General features: G+C 41.5%; 3 protein-coding genes across 3 annotated transcripts; 1 reads left to right on the plus strand and 2 right to left on the minus strand.

Moving 5' to 3' along the window:
* Nucleotides 1–300: 300 nt before the first annotated feature.
* tmem127 (transmembrane protein 127) lies at nt 301–2795 on the minus strand. Its single transcript, XM_086173893.1, has 4 exons — nt 2404–2795; nt 2040–2327; nt 1783–1947; nt 301–1669 (listed from the first exon to the last, which is right to left on the minus strand). The coding sequence occupies exons 2-4, from the start codon at nt 2275–2277 to the stop codon at nt 1359–1361; spliced, it is 714 nt and encodes a 237-aa protein (XP_086030019.1). The 5' UTR covers nt 2278–2327; nt 2404–2795; the 3' UTR covers nt 301–1358.
* Nucleotides 2796–4242: 1447 nt separating this feature from the next.
* ciao1 (cytosolic iron-sulfur assembly component 1) lies at nt 4243–7472 on the plus strand. The gene is made up of 8 exons (XM_086173742.1): nt 4243–4331; nt 4476–4630; nt 5526–5674; nt 5753–5864; nt 6168–6256; nt 6328–6529; nt 6739–6808; nt 7028–7472. The coding sequence occupies exons 1-8, from the start codon at nt 4312–4314 to the stop codon at nt 7260–7262; spliced, it is 1032 nt and encodes a 343-aa protein (XP_086029868.1). The 5' UTR covers nt 4243–4311; the 3' UTR covers nt 7263–7472.
* On the minus strand, nt 7470–20489 carry snrnp200 (small nuclear ribonucleoprotein 200 (U5)). Its single transcript, XM_086173741.1, has 44 exons — nt 20258–20489; nt 19875–20038; nt 19257–19428; nt 18964–19156; nt 18812–18867; nt 18591–18689; nt 18362–18514; nt 18128–18227; nt 17872–18008; nt 17700–17777; nt 17283–17456; nt 17035–17172; nt 16791–16946; nt 16534–16704; nt 15928–16121; nt 15713–15836; nt 15418–15567; nt 15063–15305; nt 14805–14993; nt 14518–14715; nt 14199–14351; nt 14012–14092; nt 13679–13762; nt 13322–13428; nt 13120–13238; nt 12892–13046; nt 12612–12801; nt 12350–12523; nt 12090–12250; nt 11772–11999; nt 11473–11664; nt 11162–11340; nt 10920–11071; nt 10718–10826; nt 10515–10623; nt 10247–10436; nt 9989–10153; nt 9757–9878; nt 9487–9630; nt 8759–8935; nt 8528–8688; nt 8279–8360; nt 8090–8182; nt 7470–8009 (listed from the first exon to the last, which is right to left on the minus strand). Exons 1-44 carry the CDS (start codon nt 20300–20302, stop codon nt 7860–7862), a joined length of 6411 nt encoding a protein of 2136 aa, XP_086029867.1. The 5' UTR covers nt 20303–20489; the 3' UTR covers nt 7470–7859.
* Between the last annotated feature and the right edge of the window lie 2130 nt (nt 20490–22619).

Genomic DNA, 22619 nt, shown 5'->3' on the forward strand with positions numbered 1-22619 from the left:
CTATCTCTTGTGGTCGGAAATCAGGAAATTGACATGATGCGTTTGTATACCGCAAGACAGACTGTATGCCCTTTAAAGTCCATTAAGTTGTAAGGCTCTTACTTGCAGTAATACCAGGTTCTAACTTCAATGTCTAGACTGACCAACCCAGGAATATCTCTGTGGGACAGAAATGTCAAAGTCAATATATTGTTCAATCAAAACTACAGTTGCGACCAACAGACTATATATGGTGGGAGACAGTTAACAGTAATGAAGGCTGAATTCTGTCGGGTTCAACACCAATTTAAATGGCATTCATGAGGCAAAAATAGGGCATTTATTTTATTATGACCTCTTTTTCATGTATAAACAATATTTACATAAAGATGAAAGAACAGCCGAAGTTCCATGAAAAAACACAGAAATTATGTAAACAGAATACAACTAGAATCACCACAATGAATGACAATTTTAAGTCTCAGTTGTCACTTTTTGAAACGATCTCATAAAGTCTGAGTTTAAAATCTCCACGCGACACAAGTCATGCAACATTCTGAAAACTTCTTGTTACGGTTCACAATGTACAACTAATGTTTTTAAAGAAATTACATGAGGACATGAAAAGACCAATTTATGTGGTGAGGTTTCAGCTAATTAATCTTGATTTATTGAGAATCAAAAAAAGTTCATCCATTCCTGATGAATCCTTTAAAAAAAATGAAATGAAATAAAATAAAAATAAGAACAAATTATCTGAGCTTTTTCTTTTTCACTTGCAAAGTCTCAAGCACAAAGGTGATCTTGTAAGACCGGACCACCCACAGCAAAAGACACAGCACAGACATCTAATAAATAAGGTCTGTTTTATAAAATAAATGACTCAAAACTCCTGCTTATATTTCAGAATTTTCATCGTCAAATGTGTTTGGTGTAAAATAAAACAAGGGGCAAGCATATCAAAAATTAAATAAAATGTTTCACAAAGCGCAATTGAACTGTTGACATGGTTGACAGCTCAGCTTCTGTAATAATCAGATTAGATTTTAGCTATTTTACCAATCACTTGTAATCAACCATGTTTAGCACTTATGTTTTACATGTAAGGACTAATACCTAAAAGCCATTTACATGCAAAACACTAGACACTTCTGTGATGAATGAATTAATCATCTCCTTATTTTCTGTCACCACAAGCAAAAGCTCTCATGCACCCAAAGCACTGTCATTTGAGGAGTTTGGGAACAAACTGTGCATGATGTGTTCTGTATGGAGAGTATTTGCAAAGATAATCCATCTGATAAAAGAGTAAGTTTGCTCATTAAGCAACCAGCCGTGCTCAGACAGAAGCAAGTGTAACACAAACCAGCATGGCGGCTTTATGGTGTGTAGGCAGGTGGCGGCTGAAACTGATTGGCAATGTCATAATCAGCAGGAAAAGTTTCACTGCTGTCCTCCATCTCTGACAGCAGTTCCAAAGCCTGTTCTTCCTCCTCAGTGGGATAGTGGCGCAGGAGGTTCGCAGCTGTAGCGAGTATGGAGGCTCCACCAGCTCCTGCAACCAGGTAGAAGCTGATGGCGAATGTGACGTATATGAGAGAGCCATGATGCTTTTTGTGTTGTTGCTGTAGGGACAAGATCAGCTCCGAGGCCCAGTAGCAGAAGCCTATGACTGTGGCGCACTGCAGCACTGCAAAGACAAACAGAAGCAGGGGACTGTTAGCCACGGCATCAGTTTGAAAAAGAGTTCCAACATTTCTAATAAGTGGCAGGATGCAATTCGGTAAGGGGACTTTTACATACCTGTGAGAATATGCGCAAATGCATATCGACGGGTAATCTTGAGAGCCGGGTGCTTTGGTCCAAACACATCCAGGAGAAAAGCTGTCAGGCTGCACAGGATGCCCAGGAAGCAAAAAGCAGCGATCACTCTGAGCAGCAGGACGGTCTGAGAGTTCACGCAGTAATCTTGGAGGGGGGTGTAAAAAAAGCACCAAGTTTAAGATCAACATCAACCTGCCCATCTATTGGGCTATAAAAAGTTTGGTACTGGTCCTCACCATCAAGAAGTTTGGGGTCAATGTAGCCCAGGACATCTGCCACCCCCAATTCTTGTCTGGGACAGGTGCCTCCGTGGACCCGGAGCCATGCCGGTTCCGCCAAAGCCGTGCAAAGCGCTGTGATAGACAGGGCGCCGGGCAGAGCTGAGACCAAACTCCGCTCCGGCTGCTTGGGCAGGGAGGTGCCTCCTCGCCGCCGCCTGCCTCCAGAAGCACCGGGACCCGGGGGGGCATACATGACTGTCCTCTCTCCTCCTTTTCTGGTGGAAGACGGTCGTGTGTTTGTGTCTGGAATGGACCCGACACAAGTAAGGTCAACCACTCAAACCAAAACGTATGTCCCACCAGATCCCGTAGGCCTTACCTTGCTGACAACAATCCCGGTCTTCTCTTCCGAGGGATACCAGCTGTCTCCGGGGGACGTGCGACCTTTAAAATATACTATTGTTTAAAAAAAACAATGTGTATCCGATTGATGGGCAGACAATAGACAGCTGGCCTTCAGGCCCGTGTTAGCTTCCTCAAATTAGCCCCTGCAGCTAACCCACAAAGCGCGTCGAATCTTATAATAGGTTGAACAAAAACAAGATTAGAATGAACAAGACAAACACACCAAGAACTATAAAACGATAAAGACAGCTGTCGCGATGAAAAAATGACGATAAATCAGGTAAACAAAATAAAGACAAAACAAAACAATAGAGAGCCCTTCACTGGCTTCCGGTATATTGACTTCCTTGTTCTTCTCGATCTTCTTCTGGGCTTGTTTTAACTGCGAATTCAGTAAGAGAATCCACCAGTGCTGCCCCCTGCTGGTTCATTTTGCGCATTACACCCAGGCAAAGTCGCTCGTATACAGGACTGTCTCAGAAAATTAGAATATTGTGATAAAGTTCTTTATCTTCTGTAATGCAATTACAAAAACCATGACAAGTCAACTGAAATATTGCAAGCCTTTTATTATTTTGATATTGCCGATTATGGCTGACATCTTAAGAAAACTCAAAAATCCTATCGCAAAATATTAGAATATCATGAAAAAGTCATTTTTGTTTTTTTAATTGCATTACAAAAGATAAAGAACTTTATCACAATATACTAATTTTCTGAGACAGTCCTGTCGAATATTAGGAATCGATTGAACCCTTGGTAGTTCTACGTGGATCATTTTACAGCACATCTCTGAATGTGCTCCTGGCTAGATCTTTTGATATGAGGGATTTTCTCTAGGCTGAATTTCCCCGGCGTGGTACGAACATAGAAGTATCTTAGTCCAAGGAAAGGGTTATTATATCTTAAATGAAGAAGTTTCACCCCTCATCCGAGAGGCTGAGACCTAGTTTTTTGCCAACTGACTCATCCATTTTCCATCACAAGCCACCATAAACCCTGGCAGCTCTATTCGTAAACTTAGACGTGAAGAAGCCTCTTGGACAAAGGCTGAAACATCTTCAAATGAAGAAATCAAGTCCAATAATGCATTAAGGATTTCCATTGGAACACACTTGTTCAAGATGGAAAAATAAAGGTTAATGAAAACAAGGGAGGGGAAAAAAAAAGTTACATGGTCTATCTGTTGGGCGGCACAATGGTGTGGTGGTAAGGCCTCAAAGCGGGAAGGACTGAACAGTCGTCTCTCTATATATGTGGCCCTCCGATAAAAGCTGGGCGACCCTAAGTGCAGGATAAGCAGCAGACAATGATGCTTACCGTGTAATGTTTCCCGAAAAAGAACAGAACAGCGGGTCGCCACCCATCTTTCGCTGTGAGCTAAAAACATACCTCTTCACCAAGCACTACCCTAATAATCACACTTAGCCTCCACCCTCCCCCCCAAAAAATGAAAAAATGTATGTATGTATGTTTTTGAGATGGCTATTTGGTTGAGTGGTCACTTCTGTAACATATCTTTCTTTTCTTGTTCCGATTGTAAGCAGTAACCACAATAGATGATTAGGGCTTTTATTGTGGTTACTGCTTACAATCTGACTCCTGACTACTAGTACTTAGGTGACTAAATTGTAAGTCTTGTAAGTAACTTTGAAATAAAAGCGTCTTCCAAACAACTGTAATTTAATTTAATTCATTTTAATTCAATTTAATTTAATTTAATTTAATTTAATTTAATTTAATTTAATGATGCATGGATGGATGGATGGACGGTCTGTTTGCTTTCCAGATTTGGCTGCAGACACTTCCACGTCCCACCACTAGGGGTCACTATTTCACCAACACCAGTCGTGGAAGAAGAACTCTACACCTGATAACAAAGATGGCGGCATCCCCAACATGGTTGTGTTTTTGAACTTTTGTACTTTATCCATCTCCGTAAACACTCACTAGACAGCACTTGTTCGTTCCGAATCTACTAATTTCGACGGGTTTCTTACCGAGTCCGTCACCGAAGAGTTTGATAGTATTCGGTTCCCCCGGTAGGAGCCGGAGCTCGGAGATGAAGGACGGGTTAGCTCTGGTCCAGAGGCTCGACGCTCATCCGGATTCTCGCTGCTGGTTCGTCAGTTGGAACCCGGCCGGGACTCTGCTTGCCTCCTGCGGGGGTGACAAGACTATCCGGATCTGGGGACGTGAAGGTGAGCTGTTATTAACTGGTTTCTGATTTCAAACAGGAGGGGGGGGGAAATCGATCATCGATAATCTTTAAATGGAAGCAATCGAGTTGCGTTCATAGACATAAAATCCATTGCGATGCGCACGGGATTTCCGTGTGTTTATTTGGTTATTTCCAATCCCCGGAAGTGACTTTCATAATGTAGCTTATTAGTCATGGTGACGGTTAAGCATCTGTCTAATGAGCAAAAGCTGTTGTTTGCCACACACAATATATCTAACTGTTCCCGCTCAGTTCCAGTTAAAACAAACAAACAAACAAACAAACAAAAATAAAGAGAATTCATTGCACCCCAAACCACACACACTTCTTTCCCAGCAACCCCCAAATCACACAGGAAACAAACATCAACATAAACACCAAAATTCGTGACTCGCTCGCAAATATCACAAAAAATGATGAATGGAAAACTATGACACATATTATATGTTAGCCTCCTGGATAAGAATGGAAAAAACCTTGATTGTGTGTAAAAAGCAGGTAAAATTACCTATTTGCACCATGAAATACAAGTTATTTATCTATAATTGCTTCCTTGGATTTTGCTGAGGTTTGTAATGTTGCAGATCGGGACTGGATCTTGATGGCGTTCTCTATCATAGTACTTTAAAACATATTATTCTAAAATGACAAATGGGGATATAGTTGTCAGAATAAGAAAAATGTCTCCATCAAAAGTATTTCAAACTTTGTTCAGACATTTCACCTTAGTATGAATGCTAATGTATGATGTGTACACCAATAAACTAGGTAATAACACTTGATTCCTTCTTACCTGTCATTTGTATGAATGTTATTTGAATGTGATGTTAACAGTGGGCGGTCAAGAATAATTCTTTAACCTCTGCCCTGTTTAGGTGATTCCTGGGTATGTAAGAATGTCCTTCACGAAGGACACCAGCGCACAGTGAGGAAGGTCGCGTGGTCACCCTGCGGAAATTATCTGGCTTCGGCCAGCTTTGATGCCACCACATGCATCTGGAAAAAGAAGAACAATGATTTCAAGGTGTGTGTAATCGTTTGGCTCTTTGAAAGATGTGGGCTCCACCAAGTATTTCCCCTCTAATCCCATCTTGTCTGCCAGAGCTTGACTGTGCTGGAGGGACATGAAAATGAGGTGAAGTGTGTGGCGTGGGCGCCCTCCGGCAACCTGCTGGCGACCTGCAGCCGAGACAAAAGTGTCTGGGTTTGGGAAGGTTCGTGTTGAGTGTCTAACACTTCTAGAAATTGAAACCCACTCACTCAAACCATTAGTTATTCCAGCTGCATTTAGCATAACATATATATATTATAATATATCATATAATAATATTACATACATTATAAAAGAGGGATTTTATTTTAATGCTAAATAAATGAATATCTGAAGGTGTCCTACTCATTCCATTGTGTTCAGTTGATGTTTATTTTATTTTAAGGGACATTAATGCCTGAAAATGATACTTTTGTACAACCTCACTTATGATCTCACGACTTGGTATGATTGTTTTTTTCCCAAGTGGATGAAGAGGATGACTATGAGTGTGTCACAGTGGTGAACTCCCACACGCAAGATGTGAAGCATGTTGTTTGGCATCCAACACAAGAAGTAAGTCTTTACACCTGAGTGACTGGCACCTGCTGCTCCTCTGTCTGACATGGTGTTCATGTGTTTTCTAGCTTCTGGCCTCGGCGAGCTACGACAACAACATCTGTATTTACAAAGAGGCAGATGATGATTGGGAGTGCAGAGCCACCCTGCAGGGACACACCTCCACCGTATGGAGCTTGTCCTTCAATGCAACTGGTGAGAAACTGGCGTCCTGCAGCGACGATCGGACCGTTAAGATCTGGAAGGAATGTTCCAGTGACGATGGGCAGGGTGAGTTTCAGTGGCAACTTATCTCCATCTTGACCGTTCGAATGAATTGAAACTGTGAAAGCAGTTGAGTACAGAAGCGTTCTGCAGATCATTTATCAGAACAGTTTAAGAGCTGCGGATTTAGATATTTTCTTATTGGGTGCTACAGTGAAGAACTTTTCTGCCTGTTAAAAGTACAATAAATGATATGTGATTTTTCTTCTACACAGGAGACTCATCTTGGAAGTGTGTGTGTACTCTGTCGGGGTATCATGGACGCTCAGTATATGATGTTGCCTGGTAAGACCCGATTTCATTTTTAGAAAGGTAGAATTTTCTCATCCATTGGGGCACATTTGCAATGGATAATCAATTTGGCATTATGACCTCAGTGTTTGCATTAAAGGAAAAAAAAAGTATTACTAAAAGATTTGATTTCGAAAGGAGACCCAAAAATTTAAAGTGTGCACTAAATTATTTGTGGCCTGATTCGATTACTGTGAACATGTGTGTGTATAGGTGCCACTTGACAGGTGCCCTAGCAACCGCCTGTGGGGACAATACAGTGCGAGTGTTTAAGGAGGACGAGGTAGCAAGCCAAGATGGGATGGTCTTCTTCCTGGCTGCTCAAGCAACCAAAGCTCACGGTCAGGATGTCAACAGTGTTGCTTGGAACCCAAAGGAAGCAGGACTACTTGCTTCCTGTAGCGACGATGGAGACATTGCTATCTGGAGATTCAAAGTAGAGGACTAGATATAGAGTCGACTTACAGGGCTTACAGCATGTCTCACTGGGAAAACAAGGAGTTTGGATTATTCTTGCTCTTTTATCTTGATTATGGTTGATTAAAAACATGTTATTTCTATGTCAGTATTTGGTCAAAGACTGCTTTGTTCATCTTCATAAATCAAGTAAGAACTTGGTGTTTCATTACATCATTATCAATAAACTTCAATCAAATTACACAGGCTCCTCTTTATTTCAAACATTTCAGACAGCGCAACGTACTTCAAAACAAATGTAATATTCAACAATGTAATCTGACTGTGATTATGAACAGACCAACCAGGATTTTCACAGAGGAGACTAACTGGAAAACTTACAGGCAAAGTATAAAAACATTCTTAATGTAAATTTCTCACTAGGTGAAAACATTTTCAATCAGACACCATTTTGGTTAAACAAACATTAAAACAACTTGATTCTGAACTGGGATACTGTATTCAGGGGGTCTTGACTGACAAATAGCAGCCCCGTAAAACATGTCTTCTACATGTTGACAATGTGAAAAAGCACACTATCTACAAAAAAAAAAAGATCAATAAGTCATAATTCTGAAACCTGAACTGATCAGTCTGAGTCACTATCTCCGTCGCTATCAGCCTCCCTCACATCTACACTGAACTTGTACTCCTGATCGCAACCCATGTATGCGTCGCTCATGAAATACAGGGTATAGTTGTGAACGCCCATTGCTGGTGCCACGAAGTCCAGCTTGACCTGCAAAGAAAATGATCATCAAATCTCTGGTTTAAATTTGATGGGGGATACAGAATAGTCATAACCTTCACTTCACTGACCTTTGCTTTCTGTTGAAGAGTCAGCCTCTTGATAGAGATTAGACTGTTAGACTTGGGGTCTCCAATCACCACCCACCAGCCCTCCTCACGATTCTGGAGCAAACATTTTTTCAAACGTTTTAGAGTTTCCATCATGCATTACATATATGAAAAATTTGTTAAAAAGCACAGATTACATTTGGCACTTACCTGAGGGAACAAAGGTGCAATGACTGGACCAGTCACCTCCTCTTCTCTTTCCAGCTGAACCTGAACCAGAACTGGGCTGCCACTGTGGTAAAAACAAGCAACATTTAGGACTGCTCCGCTGCTGATGTAGCAAGCAAATATCCCAACACTAACTAAAAGCAATAGTTAAATCTTGTACTGCCATGCAACTTTTTTGCTTCTAAATAACTAACGTGAACCGTGAATTAATGTTGCGAACAGGAGTCTCACCTCTTAATGTTCTCCTTCTCGGGCACTTCGTAAGACAGCTCGATGTTGGGATAGCGGTTACAGAATCGAGCCACGTCCGCCATCTGGGCATCAGACAGCTGCAGCAAAGCAGTTCTGTCTTCATCCTCCATCTCCATGATGTCAAAGATGCTCTCAACACCCTGAGGGGCAGTGGCAAAGATTATGAGTAACATAGCGATAGACGGGGGAGGGTCATGTCAGAAATCTTACCTTTTCTGTGCAGCGTTTGATGTGCTCCAAGGTGAAGAAGGGCAGCTGTTTGAGGTACGAGTCCTTTGACCACATGGCCTGTGTCACCATCTGCGCAAGCTCCATGGCTGCCAGAGCTGGACTCAGCCACCCGTTACTGGACAGGACATCGACGCAGGCCTGGATTAGACGGATCGCCTGAGGAGCAGAAACACGAGTTTATTGGACTAAAGTGGGTAAATTAACTGGAATTCATGCTATCTGCAGCGGTGAGGAATGTCAACTTTGTGAAGTACTTTCACAAAGAAATTAACTGTTTGGGTCTCTGACATGAGAAACAATTAACTCAGAGGAAATGTAGTAAATAATCTGAAAACACATCACTGACCTGACTTGTAATAATTATCTAATTATTACAAACCTCCCAATTTTCACATAATGTTCTACTTTACTCTTAATACTTTAAAAAAAATATTGTAACTGCTTACCAATTTCATGATTGATTTACAGATCATATTAATGTTTTGTTTTATCAGCTATTAAAGTAACCTTACTGATTTTTCAGATTCTGATCTATTTTGGTGATTTTATTTTGTACAAATGAAAACGCAAAGAAAAAATATTAATGTCTGAATGTAGACCATAAAAGTATTGGACAAAATTCTTGATATTTTTAAGAAAAAAAATCTAGTATTAGAATTTAGCAAGTTCAAGTGCTATTCAGTGTAAAAATGACACGAAGGCGAAACCTTGCTCAAGATCTCCTCGGTGTCTGACTGCAGCTCGGCGCTCAGCTGCATCCTGGAGAGATGGGCTTGGAGCAGCAGGTTGGTCTTCACATGTGGGTCATTGAACTTGGGGTTGTTTAGTTTGTGGGGCACTTTCTGCGCGAGCTGAAATTCAAAAACAAATCCAAAATACATTTCAAATAAATCAGTTTTATCCCGCAGACACTACAAATGTCTTGCACGATGAAAAAATGCTTGATCCTGAATCCGTTTGTAAAATGGAGTATTCACCTGGCGGAGGAGAGCATCCTCGTGATGCCTGATGGGAATGTTCTTGTACTCAGCGGCATTGGAGATAATCTCAATTAGGCCACGGATCTTTGTCTTGGCATTCAGAGACATGCTGAAGAGTTCTGCCAAACAACATGAACAAACAATTGTGTTTGAAATTCATAAATTATGTTGGTCAGAATATACAAATAAGTGATAAACAGGTGAAGACAATAGATATACTGGTACGAACCCATGGTGGTGTAGTTAATGTAGTAGTACGCAGCAATCATGCCCAAATTCAATGGTGCTACATCCATCTCGTCCTCGATACTGATACACTTGGACTGCTCCAAGTCGTGCAAGGTGTTTTCCACCAACTCTGACAGGTGATCAGACAGATGACGATGGGACATGCCTGGAGAAGTCAACACAAGTCTCCATTAATTTGATTCGGACTATGAAAACACGATCGTGGGTGGAATCTGTAAAACAGGCGGGGCGTGTTGACCTTGAAGATTGTAATAGTTGGGGTTCTGTGTCATACGGCGATACAGGAACGTCCATGTCAGATAGTCCACAGCGTCCTGCTTGTTCTCCACCGTCTTGGTGACAATCTCGGCGTTGAAGTGGTCATGGAGGCAGTGGTCCAGGTGAGACTCAACTGGCAGCGGCTCATACAGGAACTTCTTGAAAAAGTCCTGAAGAGATAATACAAGTAATCAATTAATGCTTATGAAAAGACATGGTTTTGGGGAAAAAAAAAGAACATTTCATACCTTTTTGGAGCCCTGGCACATGATTACACAGCGACCTTCATCATCCTGCATGGGTCTATTGGCCTTGCCCACCATTTGGAGGACGTCGTAAATAGGATAGTCCACATAGCTGAAAATGTGTGTGGAAACAGAAGGTGAAAGTCAAATAGGGTGGGAGCAAGAATGCTGTTTGGAGCTGAAATCATAACTTCAGGGGGGCTTACGCATGGATTTTGCCATTGTAGTACTGTGTGTCCATGACAATGACAAGATGTGCAGAGACGTTGATGCCCCAGCAGAGGGAACGAGATGACACTACCACCTGAACAGCACCTGCGAAAATCAGAAAGGTTTAAAAATAAATACATTCCCCCTGGAGCTACAAACTGAAGTCCAACAATGATAGCACAGAGTCTTCTGTCCTACCAGTGTTGAAGAGCTGCTCCACTATTTTGCGCTCAGTCGGTGACAGCCCTTCGTGTAGGTATCCCACACCATTGGCCAGAGTCTCCTTTAAGGTTGTATCTGTGATTTTCTCCAAGAATGGAGCGAGGTCTTTCTCATTGCAGTGCAAGAACCTACGGAAACATTTACCCCTTTTCCTTAATATCGAAATAATCTGCATGAAATTGGATTTCTCTGCAACAAAGTTCAGTGATTTGACAAACCTCTGAGGGACCACATCAGCAGCACAGAATGTGAGAATGTCGATGGCCGTGAGGCGAGTCTGCCTGCGGGACGGCACAAACACCACTGCTGGTTTGGAGGGTGAGTGCTTCATGATGGCATGATATACAGGTTTAGCCATGGACAACAGGCGAGTCTGGGTGTGACTCACATTGAAACCCTATAGAAAACACCAGATGGGGGAATACAACACAAATTCGGGATCAGATTGCGTCCTGGATCGGTGAGTCTAGGTACATGTCAGCTTGCGCTGTTTTTAATTGTATTGGGTGATTTCGAGGTTTCCGCAGACCTGAATGTGCAACTCCAAGGGCACAGGCCTGACATTGGGATGGAAGTTGAATGTGGCCGTGGTGCTGCAGCCCAGCCAGTGAGCCACATCTTTGGCATTGGAAAGGGAGGAGCTGAGGGCCACGATGCGGATGTTTCGTTCAATTTGAGAGGAGATGTACCTCATCCTTGAGCAGATGACCTCTAACACCGGCTAAAGAGAAGAAACAAAAGGTATGAACAGGATGCAGCGTACAAATAATCACTTGACTGAATGCATAGCACTTGATTGCAGAAAAGCACATAGCTAATCAATCTTACTCCATTCTCTCCTCCGATGAGGTGTGTCTCATCAACAATGAAAAGACTGACGTTCTGCACATTCTTCCTCTGTTTCCAGCGACGAGACAAGATGTCCCATTTGTCAGGTGTACTGACAATAATGTCTCCTTTTCCCAACAATTTCAGATCCGTGCTGGTCTCTCCGGTCAGCAGCACCACCTTCTTGTTTAAGATGTCCTGGAACTTCTGGTGCCAGTCGATAAAGACCTGATGAAGCAGATGCGAGGCAGATGTTTAATGGCTGGAAAGAGTTCTAGAAGCTGACTTTGGTTTACTAAATTCTAGCAGTCAAATGACCTGCTCAGCCAGAGCATCCATGGGGGTTATGTAGACACAGCGACCTTCTGCGTTGTGTAGCAGCATCCTCAGAATAGCGAACTCGGCACAAATGGTCTTTCCGCTACCGGTGGGAGCTCCCACAAACACATTATCATCACTGTTATACACTGCATTAAACACTGGTGAAAGAGAGGACAAAATAAGAGCGTTTTGAGGGAGGCAAAACAATGAATCACACAAACACTCAGTCCCTCTAACTCCCGAAATCTTCTACATACCTTGTGTTTGAATGGGGTTGAAGAATGGAAACTTGTTCTGGTAAAGAGCCTCAAAGGCTGAATTCCTAAGAGCAGTGACGGGCAGTGGCTGCAGGTCCAGTAGCTCAGTGGGCGGGGGATATTTCTCAGGAAGGATAAGATGACGGAAAGACACCGGAAGCTGCGTCTCACAGGCTGAAATGAACCAGTTAAGACACATAAATGGCAGCCACTGGGACCAAAAAGTGCCATTTGCGAATCCTCCTCCATTAATGTTACTTACAGAGCCAGCGGTCAGAAACCACACGGATAAAGTACTGCGGTGGCAGCGGCTCAAACACAGGGACAAAGAAGGTCACAAGGTGCTCGTCTTGGGCATACTTGGCTTTCAGCAAGAAGTACTCATGATGGAGGATGACTTCACTGTCCACATCCTCAACCAGAATCCAGAAAGCCTCAGATGATCCATGTATCTATTGCACAAAAATAATAAGGGGTTAGCTAAAGTCCAGAAAAGAAAGAGTGTAACACTACAGGGCAGTTCAGTGGGTTAAATCCCAGACCTTGTCATCCCACTGGAAGTCAGGAGTGATGGTCAGCTCCACTTTTAGAGTGGAACGGGTGATCGGTTGAAGGTGGACGGCAAGGTCCAGTTTGGGGAATTGGTGGACATATTTGTGGATGGTTTTACCCATTTTTGGCATTCGAATCAGCTCCCCTGGTGAGACAAACATGACTTGTTACTCTTCCCATTCAGGAGGGACTAAGTATTTGAGAGAAAGGAAACTCACCAATCTCATTGTGGTTGAGATCATAGAGACGTTCGAAGGGGAAATTTTTCTTCTCAATCTTTTTGATCACTTCTTCTGGCAGTTTCTTGAACTGACGCAGTGGAGACATGGACTGCCACCTGCAACCAGAATATCAGCAGCCTGTCATTGCAAACAAGTCACTCATTATCTATTTTCATTAAGACAGAAAACTGCCACTCACATTCTCTTATCAATCATCTTGCAAAGATTCATGGTCTTGTCAGTGAGTTGAGCCCAGCCTCTGTTCAGGACAATCTCAAATATGGCCCGCATCAGTCTTCCAGCACTCTGGAAACATTTTTAAAATCTCTTGAATTTTTTTTGTAACCTATAAACTCTCTTCCTTACTTAACATTGATGAAAGGACAGTCTCATTATTGAATTGTCATTTTCAAATTTCTGCAGTCAGCAGGTCCATATTTTCATGACTGTATTTCACATTATATTAGAAAGCATTGAACATGAGGAAGAGGGGATAAATAAATGCAAAACGGAATAGGAATTTTTCACTGAAACAGTAAAATGTCAGGTGTTCTACCTGTGTCACATAAACCATGTCTGCCATGAGAGCGAAGCCTTCCAGTTTAAGTTGAGAGATGAACGCCTGAAGAAGCACGTTGATCTGAAATAATACAACAATATGGGGTGACTTTTTTTAAGGATTTAATGGCTTCTTCTGAAGACTGCCTTCTACCACGAACCGATAGAAAGCTCTTCTTCAAACTTATTGTACGACATATATTTTCACATAAGACTGGGTATAATGGAAAAAAACTACAATAGACATGGGCCTTCTGTGTGTTACATCTTCAACGAAAGGTGCATACAATATGATATCATTGACAGATGTTTGATATCAAAAACATTTTACCTTAGCGCTTGGCTCCTCAATGCTTTCCTTCACTGGAATGGGAACCCTTTCCAGCAGCTTCTGAAGCTCCAACTTCTCCTCCTAAAGACCAAGCCAGTCAGCGTTACGCTTTCTTATGTTTCATATCTTATGTTTTGATAAAAGCCTTTGATAGAAGCTGCACTGCCAAATGTTTGGAGAATCATACCTCTCTCACGTTGATATTTCTGAACTCAGAGGACAGTGAAAAAACACGGAAGAGCTCGATCTCACTGAGAGTTGGTTTCAGCAGCTGGTTGTATGTTTGAATAGAGTCATGAGTGATGTAGAAGTGACTGGCAATGCGGCCAAGATCTGTAACCTTAAGATAAAGCGAAAAGCATTTGTCAATAAAGAGAGAGAGAGAGAGAGAGATAGAATAACACATCCTCTCTTTTTGGTTTTGTTAATGACCCTTTTCAGGTATTTCCTTAGGACAATGTTCAAAATAATCCACAAGAAGAAAGAAGTCTAATTTATGTGCTTACCTGGAAGCTACCGGTCCTCTTGTCATATTTTACAAGGCTGTTCTTGTCTAAGACACTGGCAGCAGTGTGAACCAGGTCCATCCTGCGTCTCTCCAACAGGGGATCTGAGTTCCGGTCATCATGGGACACACCATACAAGGTGGGATTGCGAAGCATGCGCACATATAGATAGGTGTAGCCCAGCCAGTTCACGGCATCCTGGAAGAATAAAGGATAAGTTACAGATGTGCAACTTTAAAATGTACTTTCCGATTTTTAAAGAGATTCTGTGCCTGTCAGTGACTCACCTTTACATTTTGAACGTTACCAAGCACTATCTCGGCATTCAGCATGTCAGCGAGCTTGCCCACCATCTGACTCTCAATGGGCAGCTGTTGGTTGAGCAGGGACAGGTAGTACTGCAGCTCCCCATGAGACGTAATCAGGATTCCCTCTCCCTTAGTGTCATACTGTGGACGTCCAGCTCGACCAAGCATCTGAAATCAAACAATAAGCTTTGGTTATTGGTAAAAGTACGGTTGTGCTTAAAAACTATAGGGACTAACCTGTAGTATGTCCAGAGCTCCAAGTTCAGTCCATCTGCCTTTCTCTGGGCTATACACCTGAGTGCCCTTGATGATGACAGTGTGTGCTGGCAGATTGACACCCCAGGCCAGTGTTGCCGTGGACACCAGGACCTGGATGTGTTTATCAGCAAACAGATCTTCCACCAGGGTACGGTCTACTCTGGTCATACCGGCGTGGTGGATCGCGAACCCGTAAGGCAGCAAATCTTTCAGCTCAAGATTCTGAAATAGAAAAATATACAAATTAACTGTCACGAGGATTTAGCTTAAGCTGCTGAAGTTCTTAATATTTTGTTGCAGCTGGGTTTCAGTGGCTATAGTGTAAGTGAGTCACCTTGCATTGCTCAGCCTCAGTCCTCAAAACTTCTGTGGATGCTGAACCTTCCCTCAGGAAAAGGCCCAGAGTGTCCTTCTCCAAACACATGTCTCTGATAGCCCTGGCTGTTTTTCCAGTTTCTTTTCTGGAGTGGACAAACACAAGTACCTGTTGGAAACAAAAAGGAGGAACCATTTAAGTCTAATCATAAAACCACGGTAGCTTTGGACAGCTATAGACCACAGAGGTGGTCTGATGGAATCACATTTCAACAACAATTTGGAAATCAGGTTGTTCTTTATGCAAGACTTACCTGGTTCTTCCCAGCGTGCTCCATGATTTTCTCATAAACTATTTCGTTCATGATCTGGAAACGTTTGATGGCCTTCTTTTCTGTGATGCCAACATATGTCTGTTCCAGGGGCACTGGGCGAAAACTACAAGGGCAAAAGGGTTGAAAACATGAGAAGCTGCTGACAGGCTATGGTCCTCTCTTTGTTAAAATGAAGAAAGTAGTGTGCTGCACACCTGTTATCAAAGTAGAAGAGTCCCTTGGCAGGGTCAACACGCAGGCAGGTAGCCACATCCTCATAGTTGGGAAGTGTGGCACTGAGGCCCAGCAGCCGCACATCCTCTTGAGTTAGCTCCACATTGCGGATGGTCCTGGCCACCAACGACTCCAAAACCGGTCCACGGTCATCGTGTAGCAAATGAATTTCATCCTGGACAAGACATGGACTTAAATATCAGAAGCCCATTCCACTGGAAACATGACATTACTTTTGTGATTTACTTTTTTTTGTCTACTGGTGCGCCGTTATTCTGATGAGAATTCAAAAGTTCTTTAACCAGTCAGCCTAAATCTGTGCTGAGTGTCATTGGGGGAAGCATACTTGATAGAAGTGACACCTACAAAGTGCAACCATACCAAAAATATGTGCCTGGAAACAAAGAGCATTGACAAATTTGGGTGTTTTTATCAAGACATGTACCCCAGCCAATGTCTATGCGGGGAATTACATTTATATACTTTAAAGAGTTGTTTGAAACAAGCTTCAGTCTAAATGCTCAGCAAACACAACACATGGATTTAAGGCTATTTTTAAGAAGATGTCTTGAACACACTGCACTTACAATGATAATGAGGCGTACTAGCTGGGTGTAGGTACGTTCTCCTCCTTTGCGAGTTATGATATCCCATTTTTCAGGGGTGCAGACTATAATTTGAGTGGCATTTATCTCTTCTTTGCAGAGTTGGTGGTCACCTGTCAGCTCAGACACTGTGATCCCATAACTTGCCAAACGCTGAAAGAAGATCATTGAATTATTGATACAATTTAGATTTACAAAAAAAACATTCACAGTGCTGTCCATCAATTGAACAAGCTTACCTTACTGAAGCTTCCCACCATCTCCTGTACCAGCGAGCGCATGGGTGCAATATAAATGATTTTGAAGTCATCAATATTGATAGTTCCGTCCAGGTTGATGTGTTTTCCGATTTCTCTAAGCATCGCCATTAGGGCAACATTTGTCTTACCAGCTCCCTGCATATACAAAGTGAAGTCAAACTCATGAAAAAAATACAGGTGAGACGATATTACAGTCACCTTAAGTTAAAAAAAGTTTATTTACCGTTGGTGCACAAACAAGTAAGTTCTCATCAGTCTCCATGGTGGTCTTGAACAACTTGCTCTGGATGCGGTTCAGAGTTTTAAATCCCTCAAAGCCAGCCTGGGCATACTTGGGCAGCTTCTCAATAGCCACCAGAACCTGATGACACAATATGTACAGTGGTTGAGGCAAGTCTGTCTATGTATGTTTCTGGTTAGAAATACAGCAGGGATGGACCAAATACACATTTGAACCAAGCGAACACCGACCTCGTCTTCAGCAAATGGTTTTGGTTTTAGGGCAGGTACATGGACTTCTTCATAACCTTTACGCTGTTTGCGAAAGGAGCCGTCTGGAAGCTGGCATCTCTTGTTGGCCATGAAATGGCTGCCCTGGGTGAAGGCCAGATCCTCGAGGTCGAGCAACTGACGTGGAGCGATCGACTGTGGGACAAGAATGGAAAAAAAAAACTTCAGTCTATTCTGCAGCTCTGATTTAAGTCATTTTTACTTTGATAATATTCATATTTAATATTTATGGGTCCAAGATCCCAACATAAAATAGACCACAGACTGCTTTTTACATTCTTTTAAGAACAGATAAAGACCTAAAATGATTAGCAGAAGATCTAAGTTTCAATGTAAAATTTTTTTTTTTTTCAGTAACTCATTAACTGCATTAGTTACCTCCCCATGTTCAACATCCATTGCTTCCATGTCATCAACTCTGGACTTTCTCACTCTCTCTCTGCGAGACCGCTCTTCCTAAAACATAAAGAAAACACAAATTAAAAAAAGAGAAAAGACCAAACTGAGATGTATTTGTCATGAGATTCCTGAAATGTTTAAACTACCATACCCGAATAATATCTTCCTTCTCAGTCTCTTGCAGCTGGTACAGAATCTTTGACAGCTCCTGATCCGATTCCATCTTTCCAATGATCCGTTCTTTTTCGGCCTCACTCTGAGCACTCGCCAGCATTGTGCAATACTGAACTGTAAGTCGTCAATGATGACAATGAAAATGTTTAATTTTACAAAAAAGAGGGAAATGAATGTATTCTATGAAAGATGAGACTTCAATTGGTAATTCAAGGGGGACAAAATCAACTAACTCATGCGACGATGCTGGCGGAGGATTTTTATGAAGTCAAAAGTGTTGAAGCCAAGCAGCAACACTAGCTGGTTCTCACACTCCCTGTCGTCACTAGCAGTCTGAAAAACAAAGACAACACGTCAGCTAGTCCGTAAAAATGCATATACAGTATACCTACTTTCTATGACAATCTTAGAAATATTTGAAAACATTAGCAAGGTAAGTATTATTAAAACAAAGATGACAAACTGACTTTCAAGATTTCCAAAACTTCATCTGCTTTCTTCTGGGAGACGATGGCATCATCATAGAATCGGCTGAGCTGACGCTGAAGCCAAAACGCATCAATGTCCCTGGGATGCAGATCCTTTTTCTTCACGGTCATCACATCGCCTGTTACTCCAAGCTGAAAGAGGTACAATTGTGAGGTTTCGTAAAATTCTGATTGAAGTCAGGTGATGAGAAAGGGATGTTGTACTTACATTTGCTGAAAGAGTGCAGCTAACATCGGCCTCCTCTCCTTCACTGTCTTCATCAGATTTTTCATCTCGTACCTCTCCAAACTGGTCTTCATCACCCTCCTTGAAACCAAGTGGAAGAAAATTTGTTGAAAACACATGGAAGTATCTATTTCATATCTGAAGAAAAACAGCTCCAAATAAAAGGTTAGTTTTAGTTTGTCAGTTTTTAACAAGAAACTAACCTCCTCATCAGATTCAAACTGGACATTCACACCATAGGTTTCATCAATGTTGTCATCTGTAAAAGGTAAGATAATACATAGTTGAGAAATTTTGTCCATGTATTTAACAAATCAGCTATTTACATAGATGCAGTTAATTGTTTTGGACTCACCCATGTTCTGTAAATCTTTATCTCCTCCATAGTCTGTTATCTTCTTGCCCAGATTGACCAACACATGGTAACGTGTGTCATCAGCTGGTCCAAGAAGTTGTTCTACCTCCCGACGTCGTTCTTTATCCCTCATTTTATCATTTTTTAGCACTGCCAAGACCTCATCAGCTGCTCCACACAGAATATCACGTGGCTGCAAGTGGAAACAATAACATCCAAAGCAATTTTGGATGTCAGAAAGACAATAACAGGTTGCAATTTTGAGAAATGTAACTACTACCACATTCACATACCTGATCTCCCAAAGCAGCATGGATAAAGCTGAGTAAAACCTCATAGGTCTCTCTGGTTTCTTTTGTTTTCGGTTTGTATACAATGCCCACCATTTCATCAATACCTTCTGAAAGGAGGGTGAACCCCTTCATTTTGTTGATATCGTGTCTGTCCTCATCTCTTTTCCGCCTCCTGTTGAGACACATTTTGAAACCAAAAGATAGAATTTGGTGAATTCTGAAAAGCAGTACTTAATGGAATGCAGGAGCTATGCTATTACATAGGAGCACTGCGATGAGAGTTTGTGTGAGTATGTCATTGGAGGGGCATGATTTCAGACCTTTACCTGCACATGATATATAGTATCCCTTGGTGGTATGGTCAAAATAACCAGAGAAGACTGAACAATGCATATGTTAGAAACAAACACAATGCAAGTATTCATCCTCTGCCAATCAAGTAGTCTGAAACCTTCCATGTCCCGTTTATAAAATTGGTTTAAAAAAAACAATTCTGTGCAAAAAATCTTTTATGATTGGGTCGAGTTGCCCCGAGGCCTGAGGAAGGTTAAAGACTAAAACAAACAGTTGCATGGTGAAGTATATGACTTGTGAACAACACGCATTGACAGCACTAACTTGTCTCGTCTCTCTTCCAGCTTCTGAGGCTTGGTCCGCTGAGCTTTGTCCCCCATCTTGGTCCCCTCAAGCTTCCCCACCAGGGACAGCACTTCTCCCGTGGGTTCATCTCTCCGTGTTCGATCGATCAGAGAGCGATCCGCTTGCAGCACCAAGTTGGAATTCTAGGTTTCACAACAAACGTGCCACGATACGTCAAGGAACACTTAGTGCCGCTATCGAGGCTAACTGCTAGTTAGCCGATTGGGCTGCTTGATGTCAAAAAATATCACATAATGAACTCGCACGCACTCAATCGTGTTTAGGCACAATAATAAATATAACGAACGTTATCAATTTGTTTTCCAAGGTGTCCTAAATAGTTTATCCACGGACATACTCACCGCTTTGTACTCATACTGTAAGCTACGAGCGGTAACATCCGCCATGGTGCGACTTTTCTCTTGTAGCTTTCTTGTGCACTTTTAATCGACGATTGGGAATATTCAAACCGAACCTCCTCAAAAAAAACTTCTCACTTCCTCTCCAAGAGAAGAGGTAGCATGGGATTATTATAAAACTGTCCAAGTTTCATTCAAGACTAACGCGTATCCCCTACGTCACAAAACCCCCGAGCACGAGCGCACAACAAGCCGTCGTTTTCATTTCCGGTTTCTCGGAGGTCACACCGAGTGATAAACAAAAACAACAAAAATATGACAGCGACCCCTACATGCCAATCTGATATTACAGTCTTTTTATGTACATTTTCCAAATAGCAGCAGGTTAATTGGAAAAAAAATTGGGAGAATTTCCCCAAATGAGTAAGTGAGTGACTGTCTGTCTGTATCTGTGGCCCTACAAATGACTGGCGACCAGTCCAGGGTGGACGAGTGCAGGATAAGTGGAAGAAGATGGCTGGATACAATAAACATGCCTGTTTGACTTCTTGGACAGGAGTGTCATAAAAATATTTGGGAATTTTCACCAAATTATATTCTACAGTATAAGATAGTTATAGGCTGTGACTAGGTAAATGGGACTGATTTGGTGAGATTTTTAACATTTTTTTGTATATTTTGATTAATAGTTTATGTGTATAAATAGGTATAATATAGATTAGTAAAGCAACATGGTGTTGCATACAGCAAGTTACCTTTCAATTAACCTACATTTAAATAAATCAATACATGTATTGGAGTTTTGGTACAGTTAGTGGGATCAAATCTCTTTGTGTATCGCTGTGTTTAAATCATCAGTCACATACAGGCTACAAATAAAGGGAAAGCGGATATATTTGTCTCAGAAAATATATACGGATCATATATATGTTTTGACATATTATAGATATTTTATTGCATTATCTTATCTTATATTGTATTATATTGTATTGTATTCTATTCTATTATATTATATATGTGTACATATAGCCTGCATTATTGCAGTAAATGTTGGAATGTTAACATAGGACAAAGACACTGAAAAATACCATAATAGTTAAAAAATAAGAGAAGAAGCAGTGATGGAAAATGACAAGGTAAAATGAAGTAAAGTAGGGACATTTCTGAACAAACTGTTCTATAAAATGATATATTTTGGTTTTAACTATATGTAATTTCTTTTAAAAATGTTTACATGTGAAAGGTGATGGAGTATTACATAAACAAATGATAACTATATGCTATTATGATGTTCTATTTAAGATGATCAATATAAACCAAAATCTAAATTGACTCCATAACGACAAAATACAATTTAATAAATTGCCCCTTTTATACTTGCTAGTAATCATTACAAAAATTTAATGTCCCCCAAAGTAAACAGTTCACGTAATAATTACTTTTACTATTGAAATTAACAATGTTCTTTTGGCTGCTTCCTTCAGGGGTCGCCTCAGCGAACCAACTTCCTCCATCTAATCCTGTTCTCTGTATCCTCTCCTTTTACACTAACTAATTTCTCTTTCATTCCATCCACAAATCTCCTCCTGCCCGACATTTCCAACCACAGTATCCTTCTACCAATATATTCACTATCCCTCCTCTGTGGATTTCCAAACCGTGTCAGTCCTGCCCCTCTGACTTTAGCTCCAAAATATTTAACACCTTACCTTAAGTCCCTGGCTGATACTCCTTTATTACACATACCCTGGACACTCTTCTCTATAGATATTAATACATATTCATGCTTATTCTATTTCTATCTGAAGAGCTAAGAATTCATTATTATTACTTGTAATTTCCTTCTTCAGATTTCTAAATTTACTTTAGTAAGGGTGCTAAATACTGCCGCCACTTCAAAGATCGCAGAAGTTTGGATCAGAGATGGAACGGTTGAATTTTACCTCCAACCCCTATTTCACATCTGCCAATTACATCAGTTGTCTGTGTCTATCAGTCAAGGTTGAACTGCAAATATCTAATCACACCAAATGGCACCACGATAGTGGCGACAATGGTAAATTTCCTCACACGCCAGTGTAACATGATTAAGGTATTTATGTTTTTTGGAGTTAGTGGGGGAGCCATGAAGGGGGCTATCCTTGCCACAGTGATTGAAGTCCATGTTGTGAGCCTCTATAACTGTGAAGAATAAAAGAAAGTCATCACCTTGTGTAGTTGTCTTTTCTAAATCTAATGAGCCTTCTCTGTTGTTCTCCACACTTGTGTCCACACAAACAATGTTATCCCTGCAGCTCTCTGTCACAGGAACACCACATGAATACACCTCAGCTGTCTGAGCAGCTGTTGCCGTGACGCCATCTGT

This window comes from Fistularia commersonii, chromosome 26 (assembly GCF_037954325.1).
Source record: "Fistularia commersonii isolate RoL2024-O1a breed Wild chromosome 26, RoL_Fcom_v1.0, whole genome shotgun sequence".
Lineage (NCBI taxonomy): Eukaryota > Metazoa > Chordata > Actinopteri > Syngnathiformes > Fistulariidae > Fistularia > Fistularia commersonii.